General features: G+C 52.7%; 8 protein-coding genes across 8 annotated transcripts; 6 read left to right on the forward strand and 2 right to left on the reverse strand.

Annotated features, from left to right (window-relative positions):
• Positions 1-2,141: 2,141 nt before the first annotated feature.
• On the forward strand, positions 2,142-3,174 carry AYO20_11425 (hypothetical protein; the record flags this gene model as incomplete). Its single annotated transcript, XM_022649674.1, has 3 exons — positions 2,142-2,671; positions 2,737-2,792; positions 2,867-3,174. 3 exons carry the CDS (start codon positions 2,142-2,144, stop codon positions 3,172-3,174), a joined length of 894 nt encoding a protein of 297 aa, XP_022494340.1.
• Positions 3,175-3,609: 435 nt separating this feature from the next.
• Positions 3,610-4,394, forward strand: AYO20_11426 (hypothetical protein; the record flags this gene model as incomplete). Its single annotated transcript, XM_022649675.1, has 2 exons — positions 3,610-3,681; positions 3,765-4,394. The coding sequence occupies 2 exons, from the start codon at positions 3,610-3,612 to the stop codon at positions 4,392-4,394; spliced, it is 702 nt and encodes a 233-aa protein (XP_022494341.1).
• Positions 4,395-5,444: 1,050 nt separating this feature from the next.
• Positions 5,445-7,238, forward strand: AYO20_11427 (hypothetical protein; the record flags this gene model as incomplete). The annotated part of the gene is made up of 1 exon (XM_022649676.1): positions 5,445-7,238. The coding sequence occupies one exon, from the start codon at positions 5,445-5,447 to the stop codon at positions 7,236-7,238; it is 1,794 nt and encodes a 597-aa protein (XP_022494342.1).
• Positions 7,239-7,564: 326 nt separating this feature from the next.
• Positions 7,565-9,017, forward strand: AYO20_11428 (hypothetical protein; the record flags this gene model as incomplete). The annotated part of the gene is made up of 2 exons (XM_022649677.1): positions 7,565-7,726; positions 7,875-9,017. 2 exons carry the CDS (start codon positions 7,565-7,567, stop codon positions 9,015-9,017), a joined length of 1,305 nt encoding a protein of 434 aa, XP_022494343.1.
• A 340-nt stretch (positions 9,018-9,357) lies between these two features.
• On the reverse strand, positions 9,358-12,764 carry AYO20_11429 (eukaryotic translation initiation factor 3 subunit A; the record flags this gene model as incomplete). Its single annotated transcript, XM_022649678.1, has 3 exons — positions 9,358-12,381; positions 12,441-12,665; positions 12,723-12,764. 3 exons carry the CDS (start codon positions 12,762-12,764, stop codon positions 9,358-9,360), a joined length of 3,291 nt encoding a protein of 1,096 aa, XP_022494344.1.
• A 369-nt stretch (positions 12,765-13,133) lies between these two features.
• AYO20_11430 (hypothetical protein) lies at positions 13,134-13,767 on the forward strand (the record flags this gene model as incomplete). The annotated part of the gene is made up of 3 exons (XM_022649679.1): positions 13,134-13,155; positions 13,212-13,617; positions 13,677-13,767. The coding sequence occupies 3 exons, from the start codon at positions 13,134-13,136 to the stop codon at positions 13,765-13,767; spliced, it is 519 nt and encodes a 172-aa protein (XP_022494345.1).
• Positions 13,768-15,356: 1,589 nt separating this feature from the next.
• AYO20_11431 (hypothetical protein) lies at positions 15,357-15,966 on the forward strand (the record flags this gene model as incomplete). Its single annotated transcript, XM_022649680.1, has 2 exons — positions 15,357-15,446; positions 15,559-15,966. The coding sequence occupies 2 exons, from the start codon at positions 15,357-15,359 to the stop codon at positions 15,964-15,966; spliced, it is 498 nt and encodes a 165-aa protein (XP_022494346.1).
• A 4,138-nt stretch (positions 15,967-20,104) lies between these two features.
• On the reverse strand, positions 20,105-20,893 carry AYO20_11432 (hypothetical protein; the record flags this gene model as incomplete). The annotated part of the gene is made up of 1 exon (XM_022649681.1): positions 20,105-20,893. One exon carries the CDS (start codon positions 20,891-20,893, stop codon positions 20,105-20,107), a length of 789 nt encoding a protein of 262 aa, XP_022494347.1.
• Positions 20,894-23,037: the final 2,144 nt, after the last annotated feature.

A 23,037-nucleotide genomic window follows, 5' to 3' on the forward strand; every position in this document is an offset into this window, starting at 1 on the left:
TTGGTTTTTTTTTTTTTTTTTTTTTTCTTTTTTTTTTGTTGAGAGACAAAAGGGGCGGTATATCATTTGCTCGAGCGTTGCATGTACATGTCAGGATATCAAGCGACTTTTCCTTGCAACAAGTAATTTGTTCACGGGACGGGTTTGTCCGGACACATTGACCAATCCAGAGAGAACAGAATACGCTGGGAGAACAGAATACGCTGGGTGAACGGTTATTCATGGCCGATGGGGTTTTAAAAGCCCTTGATTGGAGATTATAGTGTGTATAGCATAACGTCTGGACCTTGCGGTAGCTACTCGCTGGGTATATACATATGTACATAGAGGTACACAGAGGTACAGTCGAAATCGGTTAGGTACTGATTAACTAAGATATTGGAGAATAGGACTGGAATTTGGAATGACATCAAGCGTATCGCTGTTGTTAACCTCAGGCTGCTGAGGTTATCCTTGTTTCTCCCGTTGAGGATGTGGATGTGTTGTTGGTACATGTACATATAAATACAGATAACAAATGGTATGCTCTCCATTACCCGAAAGCAATTGCCGATCCCAAGTGATGGCAGACACCTCTCTACCTCTCATCGACCCGTCTGCTTGACAGTAATCTGTCTGCCCGTTTGCGAGTGCCGCACAACCTAGGACGAGCCCGTAGCAGAGCCGCCCTTGCGACCCGCCTCAGCGGCACGTTCACTTCCTTTCTCGAACGATCCACTCGACGCCTGGCCGCCCTGGGAGGCAATCTCTCGCTGCGAAAGGCACAGAACCCGTCAGCTCGGCTCAGCTATACACAGCCCAAATGACAAGACAATACAAGGTTCCGCAACATAAACATGAACCTATGACAAAGGTCCAACAAATATGTATGACAGAAATGTACAAAACTCACCTGCTTGTCGGAGTCCATGCTGGCGAAACCGCCGCTGTGGCTGGCCTGGCCGCCCTTGGAGGCGATTTCCTGAACCTCCTCCTTGGGACGGTTGGCGAAGTTTCCGGGGTTTGTGTTGTCGGTCATTTTTGGAGGATTGTTGTAGTGATTTGAGCTTGATGTGTGTGTGTATGTGTAAGTAAGCTCTGAGTTTCGCAAGTGGGTGGTTTGTGAAGAAACTTGATCTGATGGGTGACCCGAGAGGCAGACAAGTCTATTATATAGACAGACAGACTGCCTCACGACTTATCACCGCAAATTTGACGTCATGACTTTGTACCAACTTGTGCCACTTCCTCCACCTGGTGCTTGTATATGTCACGGACAATGTGGACTGGACAAGGTCTTCCAGGGATGAAAGCGCTGATGGGTCTGAATAGGTCTTGTTTGCGGAATACTTTTCCAGCCATCGAGAGCATCGTGGCAGAATCGGCCTGTTGCCAGTTTACCACGAGGTCCACGTCCTCTGTGCAGTCAAGCTTGAGTTCTTGATCGCGTATTGACGTCAAGATTGTGTAAATGATGAAGACCAGCGGTGCCAGAAAGGTGTCGAAAGGCTGCGGGAATCATCGACATGTCAGATTGACGGTCGTCCTTCTGTTTCTGGTGACTGATCTGCAAGAAGTCCCCAGTCGGAGAATATACAGCCTTACCGAGAGTTGACCATGGCCAATCACTCAGCGGGAACCCCTGACACATCTCCAGCCTGGCGTAGGTACCAATATCCAGGTTGTTTCACTCCTCTTGTTGGCCCTTTCTTGAGGGATGACACTTGTCTGCTGTAGCATGAAACGTCCCGACCGTCTATGGGTGGATAGAGGAATACCAGAGACTCATGATGAGAGCCAGACGTCCTCAAACACCACCCCAGACTGGTTCTGAATGAGACGTCACAAGAAACACCTTCCGGAGTGTCTTTCCGGCTGAGATGTCATTGGACGCCTTGCTTCCTTGACGACTTAGACAGCGGACGTGTGATAGCCACTCCCGCTTCCCCCTACGCATTGGTCCGGCGTTTGACCACACTGGTGGCGTGTTGAAACGGGAACCTGGGTATCTCTGCGTGGAATCAGGAGGCCCAGGACGATCAGACATGCAGTGACATCATCCTGCCCCAGGATCACCAGTACGTCAACGACTTCGCATCCTCCCCAAAGTTCGACAACCTCCACAGAAGAGAAGTAAGATCGCAAGCATCGTCCAGTCCACCATGGTGACAACTCGGGCCAAGGATAGAGCCCAGGTTCAAGAGACTGGGGCCGCCGACGAGAAGACAACGGGTACCAAGAGACCCCGCGACGAGGCTCTCAAGGCGAAATCCACTGAGCCAGAAACGAAACAACGAAAGAAGGACCAAGTCGCAAAGGCAGAGGGCTCTAACACCAAGGACGCACGCGATGACAGCTCAACAGGTCACAAAAAGTCAACACCGAGATCAAAGGGGAAGCCCAAGAAGAACAGCAGCCCGCATAGTCAGAAGATCGAGAGACTTCTCCAGCATTTCAACGCCCTTCCTCTCTCCGACACCAACCTTGAACAGCCAGCCAAGGCAACTCCTGACACCATTTTGGCACTGCTCTTGAATGCCATATTGTCTTCAACTCGAGTGTCACATAGCATTGCGGCAAAAACGACCGCCCTCGTCATCAAGGCGGGTTATCACAAGCTTGACGTCCTAAAGAAGAGCAGCTGGGAGGCGAGGACCGAGGTGCTCACGGAAGGCGGATACACGCACTATCGGTGAGTGGTACAGTTGTCGCTACACAGGGCCCGTGATCGGGATTCTAATTTGAGGAATGGTGCAGGGAAAAGACGGCAACGTTTATGGGACAGCTGGCGGAGCTGGTTGAGGAGAAGTACGGTAAGTATGATGCCTCATGTCTGGGGTAGATTACCCTATGACCTTTTGTGCCGGCCCGACTGATGCTCGAGCAGAAGGCGATCTGAACAATGTCGTGAAAACCGCATCCCAGGATCGGAGCAAGATCCGAGCGGAGCTTCAGAAGATCAAGGGGATCGGAGACGTCGGCATCGACATCTTCTTCACCACTGCGCAACACGTGTGGCCATGCCTCGCACCCTGGATTGACCCAAGGTCTCTAAAGACAGCCGAACACATTGGACTCGGCACCGACGTGCAGGCGTTGTGGGAGGAGGTGGGCCTGAGCCCAGAAATGATGTGTCGGCTGGCATGCGCTTTGATGGATGTGAGGCTAGAGAAGAAGGAGTCGGAATGGGTGTGAGCCGTGAGGTTGAGTGAGAATAACGGCCTGTGGGCGAGCAATCAGTGTGTGGAAGTCATCTCGACTGCTGTTGGGCTTGCGCCATCTCCCCAGTGCGTATAGTGGACGGGAGTAGTCGAAGCACGTGGTGATAACGACAAGTTCCTTATCAACCATGTTGGTACATTTGCCATGGTTGCATGTAGTCAACGTCGTAGCGACGTCTGTGGTGTTATGCAGGCCATGTCGATCGGTCGATGGATGGTAGACTCCGAATCTTGCGGTGAGTCTCGCTTGACAGCGGGTCTGGGAAGAGACCATGCGTGAAACTACTTCCCTTGCCTGTCCACCTGTTACAAAGTCGATAAGTGGGATACATATAGACACACTATATAGAAACTCGGTACAGAATCTGTCCAGCAGGCGATTCCCACAGTGAAGCCGACATCTGGAGTCATGGCCGAGAAGACTTTCCACTATGAGCAGCGACGCCTGGAGAACGAGCTTGTCGCCCTCGTACCATTCGAGGTATGTAACGCACATCACTTCTACGGAGAACGCCATGTCAAAGTCGCATTGTTTGGACAAGGGGTAACCTAACTCGACTACAGCCCAGCATCCACACGGCGCCTTTTGTCGAGATGATCAAGACCTACCCAGACATGTTTACGTACATTCCCTTTCCAGTCATAAACGACGAGGCCGACTTCTTGAGAGAGGTATACGAGGGTATACACGCATCCCCTGCAGACTGTCTGTTCGCAGTGATGGACAAGGTCGTCTCCCCGGGGGCACTGGACACGAGCGCAAAGTTTGCCGGTGTTGTGTCTCTGACAGCCACGAACCCCGTCAACGCCGTCACCGAGGTTGGTGCAATGATCTTCCCAGCGTTCCAGCGCACCCACGTGGCGACCAATGCTATAGGACTCCTCCTCTTCTGGACGCTCGATCCACCCTCGGCAGGCGGTCTAGGGCTGCGCCGCGTTATATGGCAATCACATGCAGGAAACGACGTATCTCGAAGAGCTGCCGTGAGGATCGGGTTCGAGTTTGAAGGGATCGCGAGGTGGGATCGCGTATTTCCGCGCGGCAAGGTGGCCCTCTCGGCAGAAGCCCTCAGATTGAGGAACGGCACGCAGGAGGAACAGCCTGGGAGGCACACCGCTGTCTATTCGATCGTATGGGACGAATGGGAGGACAAGCGACCCAAGATTGCGGCGCTGATGGAGAAGAGAAAATGAGCCTGATGTGCTGTCAGTGCTCTCATCCTCGTCTCTTAAACAGGCTCGATCTTTTGAAGCCCATAAAAGAGTCTATAGATGCCACAGAACACAAATGGCTCCGCCCACTCTGCACCTTCGAGTCGCTTGGTTGCGGGTTGTTTGGTGGAAATACCAATGCCCAGTGCCAAGAGCAGGTAAATCGACGCCCAGCTCAGCCCACTTCCGGCCTAGGGTGATGCCGCCCGCTCGTCGTGGCGCTCTTTGCCAAGGGCAGTTATGGAACTGTCAAGTCACTTCAAGGCGACCCTTATCGTCTTGAGCCCCGGGCGTGAGGTTGCTTGGGCTTTTAATTCGCTCAAGCACGCAAGTCCACGAGGTACACCTTATGCACACTTTGAAGAGATCCCTACAGGTTCGCACCGAGACGTGTCAAGGCGCCAGCGCGCAAAACCGGTGTGCAAATATCCCTGGAGTTGCTGCAGCGCGAACAAAAAATGATTAGAATCCTGAGCCACAATCGGACCACTCACTACGGTTTTCACACTGCCTGGGCAACCTCCAACTAGGCTCAACCTCGGTTCTGGTCCTGCTCTTATCGAGAGCCCATCCCACTCCAAAAACGAGGGGCCGAAAACAAAGGCTAAGAACCCTCCCTACGTGGTTAAGACTGCGCTGCGCTCCCTCGCGCAACTCATAGCTTCATGTGCTGCCTGGGCTGCCAGAGCCTGCGACATGGTAAGAATGGCTCCTAGGCTCGATAGTAATAATAATAGCACAGGGCAAATGCAGACATGGGAGCAATGGACAATGTGACTAACTGGCCGCCTCGTATAGTCACTATTTATGGATCATATCACTTCCAGCTGGCTCACAGCCGCAGCCTTAACAAGCCTTTACTGAATTTCTCAGCAGCCTGATGATGGATTTAGTTGCTGTAATCTTTCGATTTCTACGCTCCATCCTCAAAGTCCATCAGCTAATCATTGTCGTACTGCTTATTGCGCCGAAAACTTGGGTCAAATATCCTTTACCGCCAACCAATTTGTCTCAGCGTTGCGGAGCAGAATCATGATTCCGGCTGCTGGAACCAGGCTGGCGATTGTGACTGTGTTACTAGCACTGCAAACGCTCATCCTCGTACTTGAACTTCTCATTTTCAACTCCACCGTTAAAGCGCGGAGGTGGTACACGCCTATACGACAATGGTTCGGTCCCATCGGCATAGCCTTGCTAGCAGTGGTCTTGGTCCCCGTAACATTCGCACACCCGACTGCGTCTATCGAGAAGGCAGGTACGCAGTGCAGCATCGATGTGGACGCTGATATCGCTGGCGAAGGGGTCCGTATCGCGGCATTCGCGCAGGTGTGTGTACTGATTCTCGTGTCGCTGCTGGGTAGCTTCCACCCCAAGGCGACCGGGTCGAAAGAAGTCGGTGCCGGGCTAGCCTTGACCAGCGTGTCGCTGGCTATAGCATTAATGGTCCGTATGAGACGCGGCACTTTGACCCCCGTGGATGCCGCAGTCAGCGCGATGATTCTTGATGGACAGAGCATGGCCCAATCGATTCAACTCGCGGCGAAAGAGACTCTTACATCACGCTGGCAGGTGGGCATCGCTGTGTCGGCGCAATTCATTGGACTTGGGACCATATCCGCCATCGTCGCCGGGCTCAATGATAGGTCTTATGCGTCAAACAACTGCAGTTGTCTGACGGTCTTCTGGTGGGGTTGGCTTGGTAACTGCCAGCCTACTCAATCACCGCTTGAGCCTGTCGTATTCTGGACGTACATTGCGTGTCGATTTGTGTGCGTTATTCAGATGTCAATGCATGCTATTTTGAACACGGTGTCGTTCGACCGTGCTGAGAAAGACACCCGCGACACAGGAGATGTACGAAAGAAGCTCGGCGGAACGCTCCTCAATATCACATATCCGCATTTCACCAAGCGTGGTAGCGCCCGCTACGGCGAGTATCCCGCAACAGTGACGTTTATGTATGTCTTTTATGGCGTTCTTGCGCTAACATCACTGATTACTGCCGAGACTACCATTCGTGACCATCAACTGCACCCTTCTTCCGGCATCGATTCGACCGGCCAAGTCATTGCTCTGGTCATTGCCGCTATTACCGTCCTTCGCGCTGGCTGGTTGTTCGTCTTCATGTTTTGGCACGATGACTCGGGGATGCGCGGTTTGACAAATCCCTTTAAGCTGCAGCAGTCTAGGTTTTCCAGCGCTCCGGTTTATATTCATACTTCCGACTATACTCGTTCACCAGGTTCCATACCTCTAGGGAGCTTGCTTATGGATCCATTCGACTTGAACTCCAAGTATGACAACCATATCCCTGTATCACCAGAGGATCAAAACACAATTGGGACACCTAACTGGTCTGTGGGAAAGCACCATGGTCGCCGCCGGGATTGTCAATTCGCCTCAAGCGTTTATTCTGCATTCTCCAACCAATCAGAGACTGCGCAAGCTGAACTCATGGAAGTTTCAACATTTATTCCCTCAGCAGACTACTTAAGTCAATGTGCCGCACAACCGGAAATACGAAATGACTTCGGGGCTGGCACGATGTCCGTCACAGTTTACGTGGTCGTTGGCCTAATGATCGCTACCGGGCTAAAGGTTAGCAAGACGAAATCAAAAGGCACCTCAGTTGAGATGTCGGCACCTGGATCAGCCTCAGCGGGTTTTTCGCGGCAGCACGACGAGGAATCGAATCATTCACCAGAGGGGACCGTAATATATGCTTACAGTGTTCAAGAAGTCACGTTGCGGGGCGACCGAAATGCAAATCCAAACGAACCAGACGAACCAGACAAAGTGGGACAAAGTGGACGGACGAAGGTCTGAAAATGAGGACTAGATGAGAGCGAAGGAATGCTGAGGCTCTAAGGACAACACTGAGGAGAAGAAAAAGCCCAAGAGAACGTATATTCCGCTCCATACTCAAGTACAAGTAATCATTGTGCACCTTTCAAAACTTCGGCATCATAAGTCTTTCTGAAGAAGTAGTCGTTTTAAAAGCGGCGACACTAGGGTGAGAGTTACAGTAAAGGGTAGATATAGATTTTCCTCCTCTTAGACTCCACTTCTGCTCATATCGCAAGACTTTGAAACTTCTATTGCCGTCCTTTTTTTTTTGAATTTCGAGGGACAGCCCTTTTGATGAATACCCCATGTCGTTCTCATTTGGTTTCAGCGGCGATGACATCGAGGTTGACGGCCAAGCCACAGAGCACGAGGCTCTCACCAACAAGATCTCCGAGTGCGCACTGTCCGACTCAAGAGAGTCCCCTCAAAACACCGTAGAGCCCAAGAGACACTCACTGGAAGAACTGGTAAGTTTCTGTCCATCTATGGACTGCGAGCCCTGAACCCCCTTTGCGGCCATTTTGTCCTCCACATCCAGAGAAAAAAAAAGAACCCCTCTGTTTTGAACAAAAGCAAGAGAAAAGTCCGTCTCATAACCAATCGACTCCTTCCCAGTTAGCATCGTTGCCATCCCGGGTATCGTACGGCACGCTGCGCATACCTAGTTTCTCAGAATATGGGAAGCTACGCGACATCAACTCCAATGACCCCGGAGCCGTGACGTCCGTCTACCGTCGCTCGGTGTTTGACATCCGCGCTCAACTCATGGCTGAAGCGAACCCGTCCGCGGAAGAGGAAGAAGAGGACACGGCCAGAACGCTCCTCTCGGGCCTAGAAAGCGGCGACCTCTCGTCAGGCATCTACGAGGGAGGCTTCAAGACGTGGGAGTGCGCACTCGATCTGGCCTCCCTCGTCATCACGGAAAAAGATGTGTCCGGTTATGGTCAAGGTCAGGAGAACGAAGACGACGACGACGGGCCAGAGGCCTGGGAGGTCGTCGAGCTCGGCGCGGGAAGTGCTCTGCCGACTCTCGCGCTCATGCAGAAATTCATCGACAGGAGACGAGAGAGACCAACAACGCACGGTGGGAGCCTCAAAGTGACGTTGTGCGACTACAACGCCGACGTCCTCCGGCTGGCGACCGCTCCCAATGTCTTCCTCAATTACCTGTTCGCTTCTTCTGGGAGAGTCTCTCACCCTCTCGATGACCGGGGGAACCCGGCCGACGGGGACCTCGACCTCGAAGAACTAGGAGGCGAGGCCCTCGTGAGTCGCACCATCCAAGACATGACAGCCGACGACATATCGTTCGAATTCATATCGGGGGGATGGGGCCCGGCATTTCTAGACCTGGTCTATCCGCCATCACCGCCATCACCGCAGGCATCACTTGGGGAAACGGATCACCAGCACCCACCCAAACCCACGAACCTGCTCATATTGGCATCCGAGACAGTCTACTCGCCCTCCTCGATCAAGGCGTTTACAGAAACCGTCCTCGGTATCCTAGCTTCTCATTACCGTCGCTTTACGGCCGCGCCCGTTATAGGGAGGCCTAGTCCACCACCCAGAGCCTGGGTCGCCGCAAAGAGGGTCTACTTTGGCGTCGGCGGCGGAGTGGACGAGTTCGTCAGGGAGGTGGAAAGGCTCGGTGGGAGGAGTCGCGTCCTTGTGGACGTCCAGGACGCAGGCGTGGGAAGGGTCGTGCTGGAGGTGACTCTGTCCCCGGCTTTTATGGATAGTGCTGCCAATACATAGGGAACAGCAATGATCATGTAGGGAGAGCGGGATGGCGAATGTCCAAGGGTGAGATTGGGCGGCGAACAAGATATCAACGGCAAAAAAAGCACTTGGACTTGTCGAGCCAACAAGAATCTCCCCCAGTTGCTATGGGAATTGGCCGTGTGCCCCTGTCTTGATTGCGCCGCTAATATAACTATGTGGCCGTCTCAATTTGGATGCAAAAGACTGACTCAATGCCTGGAGACTTAAATTACAGATACCTAGCTTTTTAGGCGAGAATGAACCTCCATCACCGTCTCCACGTCCTCATTCTCCCTTAGTTCCCTTGCTTGCCGCTCCGTCCAACCCCTTCATCTCACTGCTGGCGATTGCGCATGCTCGGAGGCACGTACCTTCCTGGAGCTGCTGATGCAGGCTTTCTCGGCGCTGCTTCGTCACCACTGCCCTGTGCTGGAGAACCGGCGCCTTCTCTCGACAAACTGCGGCCACTATCTCTCATGTGCATCGGCACATAACGTCCACTTGGTGCGCCATTAGCGGGAGAAGCGGACGCATTGCGCGCTGGTGGAAGGTGGTCGCGAGCAGGCGGGTGATAGTCACGGGCAGGTGGATGGTCTGCCGCAGGTCGAGTAGATCCGCTTTCACGAAGATGTGGTGGCACATATCCGCCTGGGCGGCGGGCTGGTGGCTCTTGAGCGGGAGGTGCAGCTGAAGGCGCAGCTTCAACAGGAGCCTGTCCTTGGCCGACAGTTGTGGTGGCTTCCTTTGCAGCTTGTCGTTCGCGCCAGCCGCCACCAGCCTTGCTGGCCAGATTGAGACGGGGTGCAGTTCGTGTACCATCTTGAGACTCAGTACGGGCCTCCATGGGAGGAGCTTCTCTCTGTGGACCGCGAGAGAACGGTCCTGGGGCGGGTGTTGTCTGTTCGGCTTTTCGGGCAGCTCGCCTCGCTGCGGCCTCTTCCTCACGCTGCATCTGTTTCCTCGCAGCCTCTTCACGTTCCAGCCTGGCGGCCTCGGCCTGCGCGCGTCTCTCTGCAGCGACACGTTTCTTTTCTTCCTCGACTTTAGCCTTCTCCTCTTCCTCACGCTGGCGATGCTCTTCCTCCTCACGAATGCGGCGCTCTTCAGCTTCTTGGGCAGCAGCTTGTCTGGCCTTTTCCTCATGGTAAGCCTTGATGCGCTTGCGCTTCTCCTCCTCGAACTCCCGCTCAGCTCTCTTGCGAAGCCTCTCAAACTCGGCAGCACGACGCTCTGTGATCTGGCCCTTGAAGGCGTCATACTCCTTCACGAGTCTGCTAAGACGGTGCTTCAGGGCGAGCCCTTCCTTGTGCTTTTCCTGTGCTTCCTTCAACATGAGTTGCTTGTTTTGCTCGTAGATCTTCATGTCTTCCTCTCGCTGCTTCTCGTAATCCTGTTGTTGGTACTTGAGTTCCTCTCGGCGGAATGCACGCTCCAGGTGGTCGAGACGCTTGGCCGTGATGCGGATGCGCTCATCTTTCTCTTTCTTGTCCTTTTCAAGCTGTGACAACTTGAGGTAACGAATTTGATTCGAATCAAGTTCGTCAATGTTCACGTCTTGGAGATCGATCTTCATGCCACTTTGAAGTTCGGCCAGCTGTTTCTCTATTTCTTGACGTCGAATGCGGGCCTGTTCATCTTTGACACGCTTGAGCTCACGAGCCCTAGTTTCATCGCGTAGACGTTGAGACTCGGCCTCTGCCTGCTGTTGGGCACGGATACGGCGACGCGTTTCTTCCTCTCTCTGTCTTTTTTGGAAAGCTTCAGAAGCCGCTTCTTTTTTCTTCTCGATGACGACACGTCTCTCCAGAGTCTCCCGGTGCTCTTGTTCGGCTCCGGCCTCAGCACGAGCGAGGGCGGTTTCTCGCGCCGCTAGGCGGGCCTGATTGTAAGACGGATCGACATACATGCAAGTCACATGCAAAGTCTTTGCCAGTCTTGTCAGCTGGGATCGTGCAATTTCCGCTGGAGTATTCTGGAGTCTTTGGACGGAGCCAACTTCGCTCTCTGCCGATCCCGCTGCGCTGCCTGGGTGGAGAGCCTTGGCCGAGGAGAAGACGTCCGAGTCAAAGGCCAAGATACCAGAAATATGGTCCAGTCTGATGGATAGATCACCTTTCTTGCAACCATTCATGATAAACTTCTCGATCATGGCAGGAGTTACCTCAAATGGCGCAGGGAATTGAGCGAGCCGGGTCACGAAGCTCAGCTCCACTGATTCGTAGACTTGTGAGAGTTGTTGAAAGAGGCGGGTGAGAATGACTTGCTGCAGGGGAAGGACATACTTCTCCATCTCGGGGTCAGAGCCAATCTGTGCCAGGATGGGAGAAATCTTCTTGCAGATCGACAGAGGATGGAAATCAACCTCAAGGATGTTGTAGAGGTCTCGAATTTCCGGTCGAACACGCTTGAGCAAACCTTTGCTGAGTGCGTCCTTGAAGAGTCCGGCCCTTGTCGGAGCAAATGGCATGCTGAGGAGGTTGGTCAGGCGATTGTTCTTGTTCTTCCGCGCCTCATCGACATCGACCAAAGCGCCCCGCGAACGAGACGTGCTGATGACGGGGATTGCCAGCGCAGAGAGCAATACAAAAGAGGCAGCTTTGGTCAAAGAGTCTTCGGTGACAACAGGGTTGTCACGCTTGGGAGACTGACCAGATGCAACTGCAGTTGCTGACTGTCGTAGGAGGTTGTAATACTTGTTCCATGCGGCGGCGTGGAACAAAAAATTGTCACTGACGAGGAAGATCTTTGTGAGTTTCTCGTAGTAGTTGGCCATCATGACGTTCTTTGCCGGCCGCTTGGACAGTGTAAGAAGCATGTGAATATCTTCGACACTACGGAAAGCCTCCTGCCACAACTCAAGTTCATCTGCCACGTTCAACTGCCGAAAACGTGTCTCGAGATGACGCTGCAGGGTGTCGGGTTCATTCAAATTGATGGCATGCATCTGGGAGGAGTACTTGGCAGCATTCTGCACATGGTTTCGCAGGAGTTCGCAGAGGCGACGGAACTCGGTCTTTCGTGTGTATTTGAGACAGAAATCGAATGCTTGATGAGCGGTACCCTGGTACATGACCTCTAGTCGAGCATTGTTCTTGAGGATTTCCAGGACCGTGCGATACGTCTCCCAGAGAAACTTGAGCCATGGCGTAACAATCGCTCGGTCCGTTCGATCTTTGGATTGTTCGCCAGAGACAGTGGCGAGAAGGATAGTCTCTGGGGTTTCAGTAGCTTCAAGGTCTTCGACATTCAGGTCCGTGGCAGTTGCCGCTGACTCAAGCGACGACTGGACCTGATCGGCCTTGGCCTGAGCCTCCTGAACCTTTTGTTCGGCGAGCTCAATGAATTTTTTCAAAACCAACTGCAAGTGGTCAGCATGTATTAGACAACGATAAGCGCCGGGGTTGTGATTCATCATACCTCAATCGTTCCCACGTTTGTGTTTTGCGCAATGTTCTTGTATTGGTAAAGTCCATCTTTTGCAGATTTGCCCTTTCTCAGATCGACACACAACTCGACGAAAAGGAGCATAACAGGCTCCAAGGAGGAGATGGGACTATTCCGGGAACGTTTGGAGGTGACATGTTCATGGAGGACGTTGAGAGCGGCTTGGGTTTGGTCGACGGCGATGAGCTCTTGCGCTCGCTGAAGGGTTCTGTCAGTCATTGTGCGCGACGGGAGTTAAAGGGATTTTTGCCTTACCCTGAGCACATTCTCAGGCCTGATATGGGGTGGCGGAGGCATCTTGATTGTCGGCTGGTTGAGTCACAAGAGAGATGAGGGAAGAGACGATCAAGCAAATGATATCTCTCAAGACTCTACCCAGATGGCCGATGAGTCTGTCCTAGAGATGGACTTGTGACTGAATGATTGCCGACAGGAGCCTTAGTGACGATGTCAAAAGTGGTCGAAATCGCACTGCCCTGTGTTGTGCAGCTTGGCACTGATTCTGCCGGACCAATGTTTCCCCGAACGACACCTCCTGAATATAAATTGTCTTCCAATGCGTCACCGTATTTTCCTCCTCACGTCTCGTCACGTGTACCCAAACAAACGCACTTCGCAAGCTGTTCTTTTGCACCACCGCACTCATCACGCTTACCCCAAAACAACATGGCGTCTCTTCTTCCGGAAGGTAGCAGTTTAAGTTCCCCCTGCTAATCAATCCCTATTAATTCCATCTTCTCGCAGGCAAGAAAGAACTCGTTCGCCGAGGCTACCATCCTGACCAGCGTGTCCTCGATCGCTCCTCTCGTTCCTACCACCATCAACACAAGGAGATCCGCGCCATCGACAACTTGCAGGCTCAGTGGGCTGAACACTTTGACAACGAAATTGCCAAAGAGAAGCCAGAGGAGAAGGCAGAAGAGCCGGAAGCCCCACGCCCAACCGTTGTTCGTCGCGCAACTCCCACCCTTCGTCGAGTCACTCAACGTATCCCTACCAAGAACTACACCGCAATCCCCGCCGGCTATTTCGAACGTCCTGCCCTTGCCAGCGACTTCGACGTCACCTGCATCCTTGACTACCACGCCTTCCTCTTCGACCGCCACGAGTTCTTTTCTTGCAAGAACCCAACATGCCAGCTGCATATGCGGTGCGGGATGGGGGCGATGCCAAGTCCAAAAAACAAAGCATGGCAGATCTTAAACTTAGGCGGCTTCAAGAACTGAATTCGCGTCTCAAGGAAGATCTCGAGAGGCCTCGTGTCAAAGTCGCAGAAGCATCCATGAGGTACGTTGTGTAGAGTTCCAAGCTCTGCGTGGTTCGAAAGCAAGGGTCGTCCACTAACCATGTTTGGCCGCCACAGCTTGATCAACTACTGCAACCAAACACGAGATTACATGGTACCGTCGGTCTGGGGACAGGTGGATAGGAAGGAAGATCCATACAATCCACAGAGTGGAGGTAGTGAAGGGTGTTGCACTGTCATGTAATCGAGTTTTGTCGAAGCTGTTCGGATTGGGTCACAAAAGGGACACAACGGAGCACTCAGAGAGGTGTGGTATGGTATTGATCGAGTCAAAAAGCATTCGGCGCAAGAAGGCGTTCACAATTGTCAGAGTCACGCAACATCGCAACAGGTTTTTATGTCAACCAACAACAGGAGAGGCAGCACGGAGTATTAATGTACGTTGCGTTGCGCCTTGTGCTTGGTTACAGACTCAGCTTCTCTTCGCCCTGTCGACAACTTCGACAATGGGTTTTTCCATTGAGGATTCTGTAGGAGGCTACCTGAATGCATTCCAATTCAAGTCAATTCCACAATCATGCTTTTTCTGTTCGTCCCTGCTGGGAACGAAGCTCCTCACCGTAACGAGAGCGTGATTCCTGCTTATCGAATCTACCACACGATCAACCGGTCTTTTGGGCACTTTTTTCTAATGCCCTGTAGACGATACCACGGACAGCAATAGCTCCATCCAGCACGGCTCAAACTCGTCTATGGCAAAATTTGGCCACCCAATCCCGGCTTTGGGTGTACAAGATTGGGGATTTCCCGCTTACCCAAGGATCCCTTGCCCCTAGCACCAGGGCACACCGCTGTGCCCAAACAACGACTCCAGGATAACCCCTTTTTGCTTCGGAAATGCAGGCGACCTTCCCTATTTCTCATCGCTTAGAAACCATGTTCCCAATAACCGAGTCAGAAATCCCAACACGTCGCATGTGGCCCGGGTATGTAACTAAATTTGGGGTCTTCTCTCCTCTGCTAAAAGGATCGAGCACGTTGCAACCGAGTTGCTGGGGAACTGGGTGCCTATCGGGTGAGAGGGCAAACGAGGGCTTCCGGTTGGGTTTCAATGAAGCATTCAAAATCGAGGGGATTGACAAGTTTGTGTGACAGTTGTATCTGACACTTGGAGCAGCGACTGTGGACTCCTCTTCCCCTCCACGATTGCTGGGAAATTCTCCGAACAAGTACGGGATCTACTCTACCGTTATATCGGAGGTGATGATCTACCCGTACCTCGTACCGAGTACGTATTCTATCTGCATTGAACCGCATCAGTGTGTCAAGCTCCACCTGTTACCTCGCTCTGTGGAAATTCTCCAGCTTGTCGAAAGCCCCTGACTTGACGATAATCATCGATCAAGGCGGCCATTGACTGATCTCATATTGCACGCGACCTTTTTTCTAGCGAGCTATCGACCGCATATACCGAGCACCTCGCCCGGTATCCTGAAGGTGGCTGCCTCTGAACCCGTACCCGAGCTCGAGTGTCCCGCAGCAAATCTATCCTCAAGCCCCTGATCTCTGCATAAACTCCGTCTCCTTGAAACACGTCAACACATCCCGCAGTTTCCGTTACGCTCCTACCACCACAACCGACCATGGCAACCGAAGCTTCCTCACTGGTCAAAGTGCCGCGTATCGCGATCGCATTCTGTACACAATGTAAATGGAACTTGAGGGCTGCTTACGTGAGTGTCGATACCCTGGCCGTGACTCGCATGAGCAATGAAACTGGGATCTATCCAACATCACGACTTTCCAAATTTAGCTTTGACGGCCACTGACAATCCTTTCCTACAGTATGCTCAGGAATTACTTCAGACATTCAGCACCAGCATCGGCGAGATTGCTTTGATTCCGTCGACGGGGGGATTGTTCACCGTCACGGTCACAACAACAAACGTCGTCAACAACACTTCCAGTGCCGGAACTGCTACTTCAGCAGGATCGACGGAAGGGGTCCAAACCACTGAAACGGTGATATGGGACCGCAAGACCGAAGGCGGCTTTCCAGAGACCAAAGAGCTGAAGAACCGAGTTCGAAACATTCTCGACCCTGGCAGAGATCTCGGGCATATCGACCGGAGCTTGAAAAAAGGGAGCTCCCAACAAGCCCAGGCAGAGACTGGCAAGTCTGAGCCCAAGCCAGATGACAATGTCAACCCGGTTCAGCAAGAAACGAAGGAAGAATGTGAGGATTGCAAATAATACGTTAGGTCTGCTGGCCTCGAGGCACACCACACGTGTTGCAAACTCCTTCTCCTCCATGAGATCGGCGTTGTCAATTATCTCTAGCCTGAATCTTTGGTTGGATATCTCGGAGCACACGAGCCTTGAACAGCGTGTGAGTTGATCTACCCAGGGCGATATAAGAAGGTGATCAAGATACTGCCTTTTCCCTTGAAATCGTGAATGTGGACGGGAAGACAAAGGGCTCGGGCCATCCAACGGCTGAGCCGTTGAACAACTATAGGTATGTTACCGCCATCACATTTGATGTCCACCTCCCTTAACCCATTGACGTCCAAGCCCACTATGTCTGACCTTTAAACAGTGCTAGCTCTTGGAACCTAGGTGCGCTCCTATTTCCGATTCTATCTTCAGGACAACCCCGTCGGGGATCTGTGAGTGGGTAACTCGAGGCACCCAACAGAACTCTCACGGTAGGCGGCAACTTTGTCCCAACCACAACTTGAGGAAGTCGGAGCCGCAGACAGCGACTGGGCTAGCAACAACCCTTCTTTCTGGTCGGTGACCCTTGATCCACGGCACTGCCGTCGTCATGGTGCTCGAGCATTGAAGCCGTTGGGGTCCCTGCCAATGGTTGAAGATCTGGCTGCTACGGACGTGCCGGCCGACGACTCAAGAGGCTCCTCCACGAACCCAAAGTCCTCGACGACGGCGAACTAGGGAAACTTGTCGAGGTTCGGTTGGCTCGAAGTAGACGTGGGCCAGGTGGACGACCCGCGCCCCGGAATACCCGGCCTCGACGCCCAACGATTGGCATTTTTGGCGCGATGCGCTCACAGAGAATCCAAGGAAGCTGAGAAGATAAAGTACGTCGATGGAAGTGGGTGTTGAACATGCTCTCGCGCTCGGGATCAGCGAAAGGCCATTTTCACCAAGATTGGTGAGGAACATAGCCGTGTGGGACTTGGGTACTTCAAAGGCATCTGTCTCACACTCCCTCTTTCCCTCGCTTGTGTATCACATCGTGCTTACTCACCACTTGTCCGTCCCATTGCCTCCCTCTCCAGTTAACGTGACGTGGCCATTCAGCGTTTCAGCAACACGGTTGGACGGCCCTGCAGAGAGTGCAAGGCCATGCCCTGAATCCCAGTGTGACTACCTCCGAGCGACCATGTTGCGTCCTGAAGACTCGAACACCGGGTTAGGGCAGACATGACCTACCTAGGTAATCCAGGCTCTGTCCCACATTGACCTCGTTGCCGGATTGACCTGCTCTAGAGGACTCCCAGGGGCCATTCTGAAACTCAATAATCGTCTGTGTACAAGTCTTTAGAATGACCTTCATCCGCGATAATGATTGATTGCCTGAAGAAAATCCGTCGACAGCCCCTACAAGGAGAGTTCCTTGTTGCAGCATAGCGGTCAAAGCTCTCTCCTTCGAGGGGCAAGGCTGACACAATATGGAGGCATATCGACCACATACACACACCGCGCCGCACACCGCGAGTTGTTGAGACAACGAGGGGGAGTTCAGAACAGAATCGAGAATGTCTTGTCTACTTACATTGTAGGCATACATACAGCCACATAACTGCGCGCTTTGATCAGAGCACACCCACCCCTACACCATTGAGAGGATGTATATATCGCTATCACCGTCCCACTGAGTTTTACTTCTCACAAATACCTACCCAGTCATCAATGGACCAGCGACAACGACGTGGGCAAGAATTTCAGCTTCGACGAAAAACCCCAGCAAGGGAGGACTCGTCAGCACAACGTCCCAGGAAGAAGTCTGCGGATTCGGGGCCTCGATGTTTCTTGGTTATGTGACCGTCACGACACGGCTGGCATCCTCTCTGAAAGAGGATCCTGTCCCTCTCGGTGCCGGTGATTTGCATGGGTACAGCGGCATCGTGGTCCCAAAGCTTGTCCCGGTGTCTCCGTTTGTGAGTGCACTGACACCGGCAAGGGTGCCATGATTGCCGTGCTGTGTATGCTCCAAAAGTGATACCTGCTATCGGTGAGTAGGAGGCTCGGACAGGATTATACAGAAGACACTCGTCAGAATAGAGATAGGGGTCGAAAAAAGGCATCATCACCACCGTCCTCTGCGGCTGAAGTTCTCACACCCGCTTATGAAGTTGCAAAATATGTGCACGTATCCTTCCCGTGGCTTCTATCGTTCAATCTCGCCGAGTGGATAGCTTGGTCTTTTCGTGGAGCTTGTGAGTCTAGCTAATGCCCGCGCTTCTCTGGGTGGCACAGTCCAATATGAATGGGCTCCCAGGTTCCTCTGCCTTGCTCAGTATTGCCGTCAATGTGACTTTGTTAGCAAGGTGATCGCTGAAAGAAGTCTAGACAGAAATTCCGGGGTCCCAGACATTGCAGTACCCTCGACTTCCAAGTCTGCAACGTCCTTTGTATTCCCTTGCTCAGATTCAGCGCAGACCAGTCTCGGAAACGGCCGTATACTGGATGCTGGCCCTGTTTGTCCAAGAGATATATCTTGAACAGGTCAGTCATGTCCGGAGCGAGTAGCAGTAAGTCGACTCCGAGGATGAAACTCATGATTTTCCGCCATTTGCATCCCATACTGAGACTCGGCAGCACACAGCATCCAATTCTGATCGGCTATCAGATCGCGCCGTACCGTTGATATCCCCGTCCTTTCCTCAGCCTCGCATATCTGAGTTCCACCTGTGGTGTATCCTGAGCGGGCCATGACTGTGAGAAGTCATGGTCTTTATATCTCGAATAGATGGTCCGCAAAAGATGACCTTCATGGCTGCCAGATGTATCGTCGTGGTCCTGCATTCCCGACACAGTCAAGGTTGAGAGCAAGCTCACGCCAATCGCTAACAGGGCAGATCTTTTTCCATTTCATCAGCCAGGCTTTGAGGCCGAGTAGACGGAGGAGGCCAGTTCTGGTCATGGACGGAAGGTGAGTGAATCAAACGGCGAGGAGCTTCAACCATGGTCAATGCATGCATGGTAAAGGCTCAATACCTGCAGAACGGGTTGACAAGCAGAACTTCGAAATCAATGGCAAGCCTGGCCTTTTCGAAGCGCATGGATCAACCGGATGACACCTTTTCGGAATTGCAGTGAGCACTGCTGGTCGAGCAGATCGAGCAGACCAAGCATTGACCTGACAGGATCGTTACGCTTGCGAGGCAGATGGCAGAAAGAGCCATCTTGAGCTGTACAGCGTCCAGAACGACAGAGAAGTTCGGATAGCAGTCTACAGACTGCAGTTGTGAGCGTGAGGTTATGGTTGTGGTGAAGGTTTGAAGTTTGTGGAAAACAATTAAAAACGCGAGGCTCTGGTGCAACATTGCATCGACATCCACCCAGCGACAACAACCCCTAGGCGGTGACAGCACGTCCCATGTCCTCATCGGACACCTCGTGAAGAAGCCCAAAGCTCATGGACCGTCATCCATCATGTAATAAATATCCCTTTTCTAACTTCGGGGTCTGTCGAGTGCTGCGGAAAGTGATGCCCGAGAGCTCAGAACTAAATGCTTTGGAGAATAAACGACGTTAACACCGACGACAGCACTGGAAGAGTACAGAAAACGGTGCATGAACCTGTTCTTACAGCCATTATATTATTGTTACATCTCGACATAGGACTGGTATTTCCCCTGAAACATTGTCCTCGAGCCTTTTACCCTCTTGCCGACAGCAGACCGGAACAGTCAACGACCGAGGCATGGCTCGACTGGACTGGAAGAAGAGAGAGTGTGAAGCGATCAGCCCCTGCCGGCACAGCATATCATTGTGAAATCATGATCCATGCTGGCTTCCATCGTGGTCCCGAACGTCGTCGCACATATGGCTTTGAGCCAATCGGTCCGAGGGATGTTGGGTGTGCAACCAGATGAGAGTCAGACCACGGGCTCAATAGCCGAACAAACATCATGTTGCCCTTTGCTGGCCCTATGTCCCACTCATCAGACACCGAACGGGGTATAGATGCATGAGGCGCGTGCGCGGTAGTGGCCATGCTAGTGGTATAGGTTCAACAGCACAAGGGCCGAACTACCCAGGTCGGTGTCGTGATTTTCATCCTTGCTGAGGCGACAGGAAAGGCGAGTTCCAACATCCACCTTGTCGCTTCGGTCGAGCGGGGTGGACGAATACAGAGCCCTCACTTCTTGCGCATCTTCTTCTCGACGTATTTCTGGATGCGCTTGTCGCTCATGATAAAGCCCGTGACAGCCACGCCCAGGAACAGCTTAGATGCGGCCGCGGCTCCGCTAGGATCTGTGACTTGTGAGTGCACCGGCGACGGCTTTGTCGACTTTGTGGTTGCGAAGCCGAGTTCGGAATAGCCAGGCGGCGTGCCTGACGAAAGAGTGCGCATCGAGGCATCATCAGGCGCCGCCGACTGGGCCGCCGCCCGTTCTGCCTTGAGCCTCTTCTTCTCCTCCGCAGCGGCCCTTTCGCGCTCGTCCTCTTTGACAATCCACTCCCTAACCACGTCCTCGCCGGGAAACATCCTCCTCCTCATTGCGATCCAGATCGGGACGAGCAGCTTGTGCAGCCGCTCCTCTTCCTTCTTCATCTGCTCGTCGACCCGGGTCCCCGATTTCCCAACCCAGCTGGCCCCACGCCATCCCTTGACGAAGTCGCTGTGCACCCGACACCACGGGTGTGCGAACCGCGAACCGACAAAGTTCCGCGAGACGGCGCGGTAGTTCTGGGAAGTTCCCGGCTCGAGGAGGTAGATGATGGTGGGTTGCTCGCGGAACTGCTTCAGGTCGACGAAGAACTGCTCGTGGGATTGTTGCGGGATGAGCAGGGCCGAGAAGAAGCGTGCGTAGTTTGTATGTGAATCCGGAAGTCCGTGGATGTACCGCTGGAGGGATGGGTGGATGATGGGGTCATCGCCTTCTGATTCTGGTGGCCGCACGAGTGGTTCTTCCGGAGACGACATCACCAAAAGTGTCTCTATCGCAGATGACAGCCTCAAATTTGCCTCACAAGCTGTTTCGACACTGGGAAGATCCCTCTTCGGGTATGTTTGGATTCTTCGATAGGAGTTGTAATGAGGTCTGACGGGATCTCCCGCGGGCTCAGGTCAATTCGGACCGCAGAAATCCTGGCGGCTGAAGAGAAATGTTGAGAAAACTGGGGAGCAGACGTCGAGGTTTGTATGCTCTAGGCTTAATGATGGGTCAGTCCGTCTGTCATTGCAAGAAAAGTAGAAAGTTGCTCAGGTCCTCAAAAGGCCAAGGCTCCAAGACAGCCTCGTCTACGCGGCCGTGGATTCGTGACTCCGTGCCAAGTCCGCACTATGGATTTGTCGACATCTTGAGCTGTGATCTGCATCAGTCTCAATGCTTGATAGTTCCTCTTGTGGGAAGAGGTTCCAATATCAAACCCAGTGCAGGTAAGCTGTTGATATTTAAGGGACGGCGAAACCAAGTTGGTCGGATGGAGGCGGGAGGGAAGACCGGAAGGACCAAAAGTGAGGCCTTGTCTATATGGGACTTCCCAACGCTCCACAGAGGCTTCGCAATACCGAAATCACAAACGAGGAGCACCCCATCCGTATCTGAGCGACATCACTACAATCATCAATCATTATTGGAATCTTGTTGGAAAATATAGAGGTGAAAGGACAAGGCTACTCTGGACAATTGAGTTTCCGAGCGCTAAGAAGCCATTTCGATATATTCTGGCTTCATGTTTATCTTTATCTGGTCAGATTGAGTTGTTATTTTGGCTCCAGATGGCTTCAAGATCATCCCTGGAGACCCTGAGCATCTTGCTGACTTGAATCTGGGGACTTGATGTTCATCCCGTTTCATCGACAGTCGATCATTCTCGGACCTTGCTCAAGATCTATCAAAAGCCAAGAGATTGGGAGGAGCCCCTTTGGCTCGGCGTCGGTGCCCTTTACCCCGGACCGCAAGTCTTGGAACGTTGGACAAAACTCTCAGAAGAAGCTCGTCGTCCAGGAGAAAGTGCGGTGAGACAGCGCAGGGAGGGCCTCATGTGATGGAAGTCGGAACCCCCTTTTGCACGACACTGTGAACCACACCTCTCTTCGTAGGTTTACTCGGTTGGGTTGCGATAGTTTCTTAGCAACGAACCGTCCGTTTCGCCAACTCCTGCCTGCATGCGGCGAGCCGTGATCTCGTGAGCATTGCTATACGATAACTTCTACCTTGTCTTTGGGCTGGCCATGGGTGATCGTAGGCAAATGACCAACGATCCCTTGTTTGGGTTACAAGATGCACGGGGTATTCGCGGGGTAGCAAGCTGAACATCTGAAACCCGGAAAGACGATTGTCAAAATATCGGACGCAGGCGCTGACCTTTTGAGAGCATTTTACGGCTTTGCTGGAAAATGAAATTCAAACAGAGGTTACTCCATCTGGAAAACAACACACCCAAAGCAGTGCTCGCCTTCTATTGGGAGATGGTAAGCGCCGCACACACGTCGTCAAGACGAGAGCAGCTGTGAACTACAAGTACGAGCTTCGAATGTCGCGTCGTAGTCGCCAAGACTACATCTAGCAAGAGCCCGCTAACACGAGTCGCCGTTTTTTCTTCTTCGTACAAGGAATGGGAATGTGTGTGGTGAGGGGTAGGCAAAAGGAAACCTCGGTCAGTGAGTGGCGGACTTGGTCAGTGGTCACAAGTTGCTTCTTTCTCAAAGTGGTTGTTGCATTAGCCTTCTTTTAGTCTCCATCAACACCCAGTTTATTCTTCACTGCGATTCGCTAATTGAAAATGCCTCATAGTAAAAAGTCCGTTCTCAATGGGGCTGTGGACCAGACCCGCCGGTGGCTCCACTGGTCTGTGCGTTGTCGTCTCCGCCCATTCACATTTCTGCTTTGTCCGTTCGAGATCCCCAAGCTCGCCCAAGGTCACTGACAATTTGTATTTGGTACTCTGAATTGTGATCATATCCCACGGCGCACTTGCATCTGCAGTCGTGGTCTCACTTGAGCTTCCGCGACCTCGCTTGCCGATTTAATAGTGTGGAGGACGCTCGCTTGGCCATGCAGCTATCCCCACACTGTGGATGTGGATGAATAAACCACTTGCGTCGTTACAGCATAGCTTTAT

This window comes from Fonsecaea nubica (assembly GCF_001646965.1).
Source record: "Fonsecaea nubica strain CBS 269.64 chromosome Unknown Scaff154, whole genome shotgun sequence".
Taxonomy (NCBI): Eukaryota; Fungi; Ascomycota; class Eurotiomycetes; order Chaetothyriales; family Herpotrichiellaceae; genus Fonsecaea; species Fonsecaea nubica.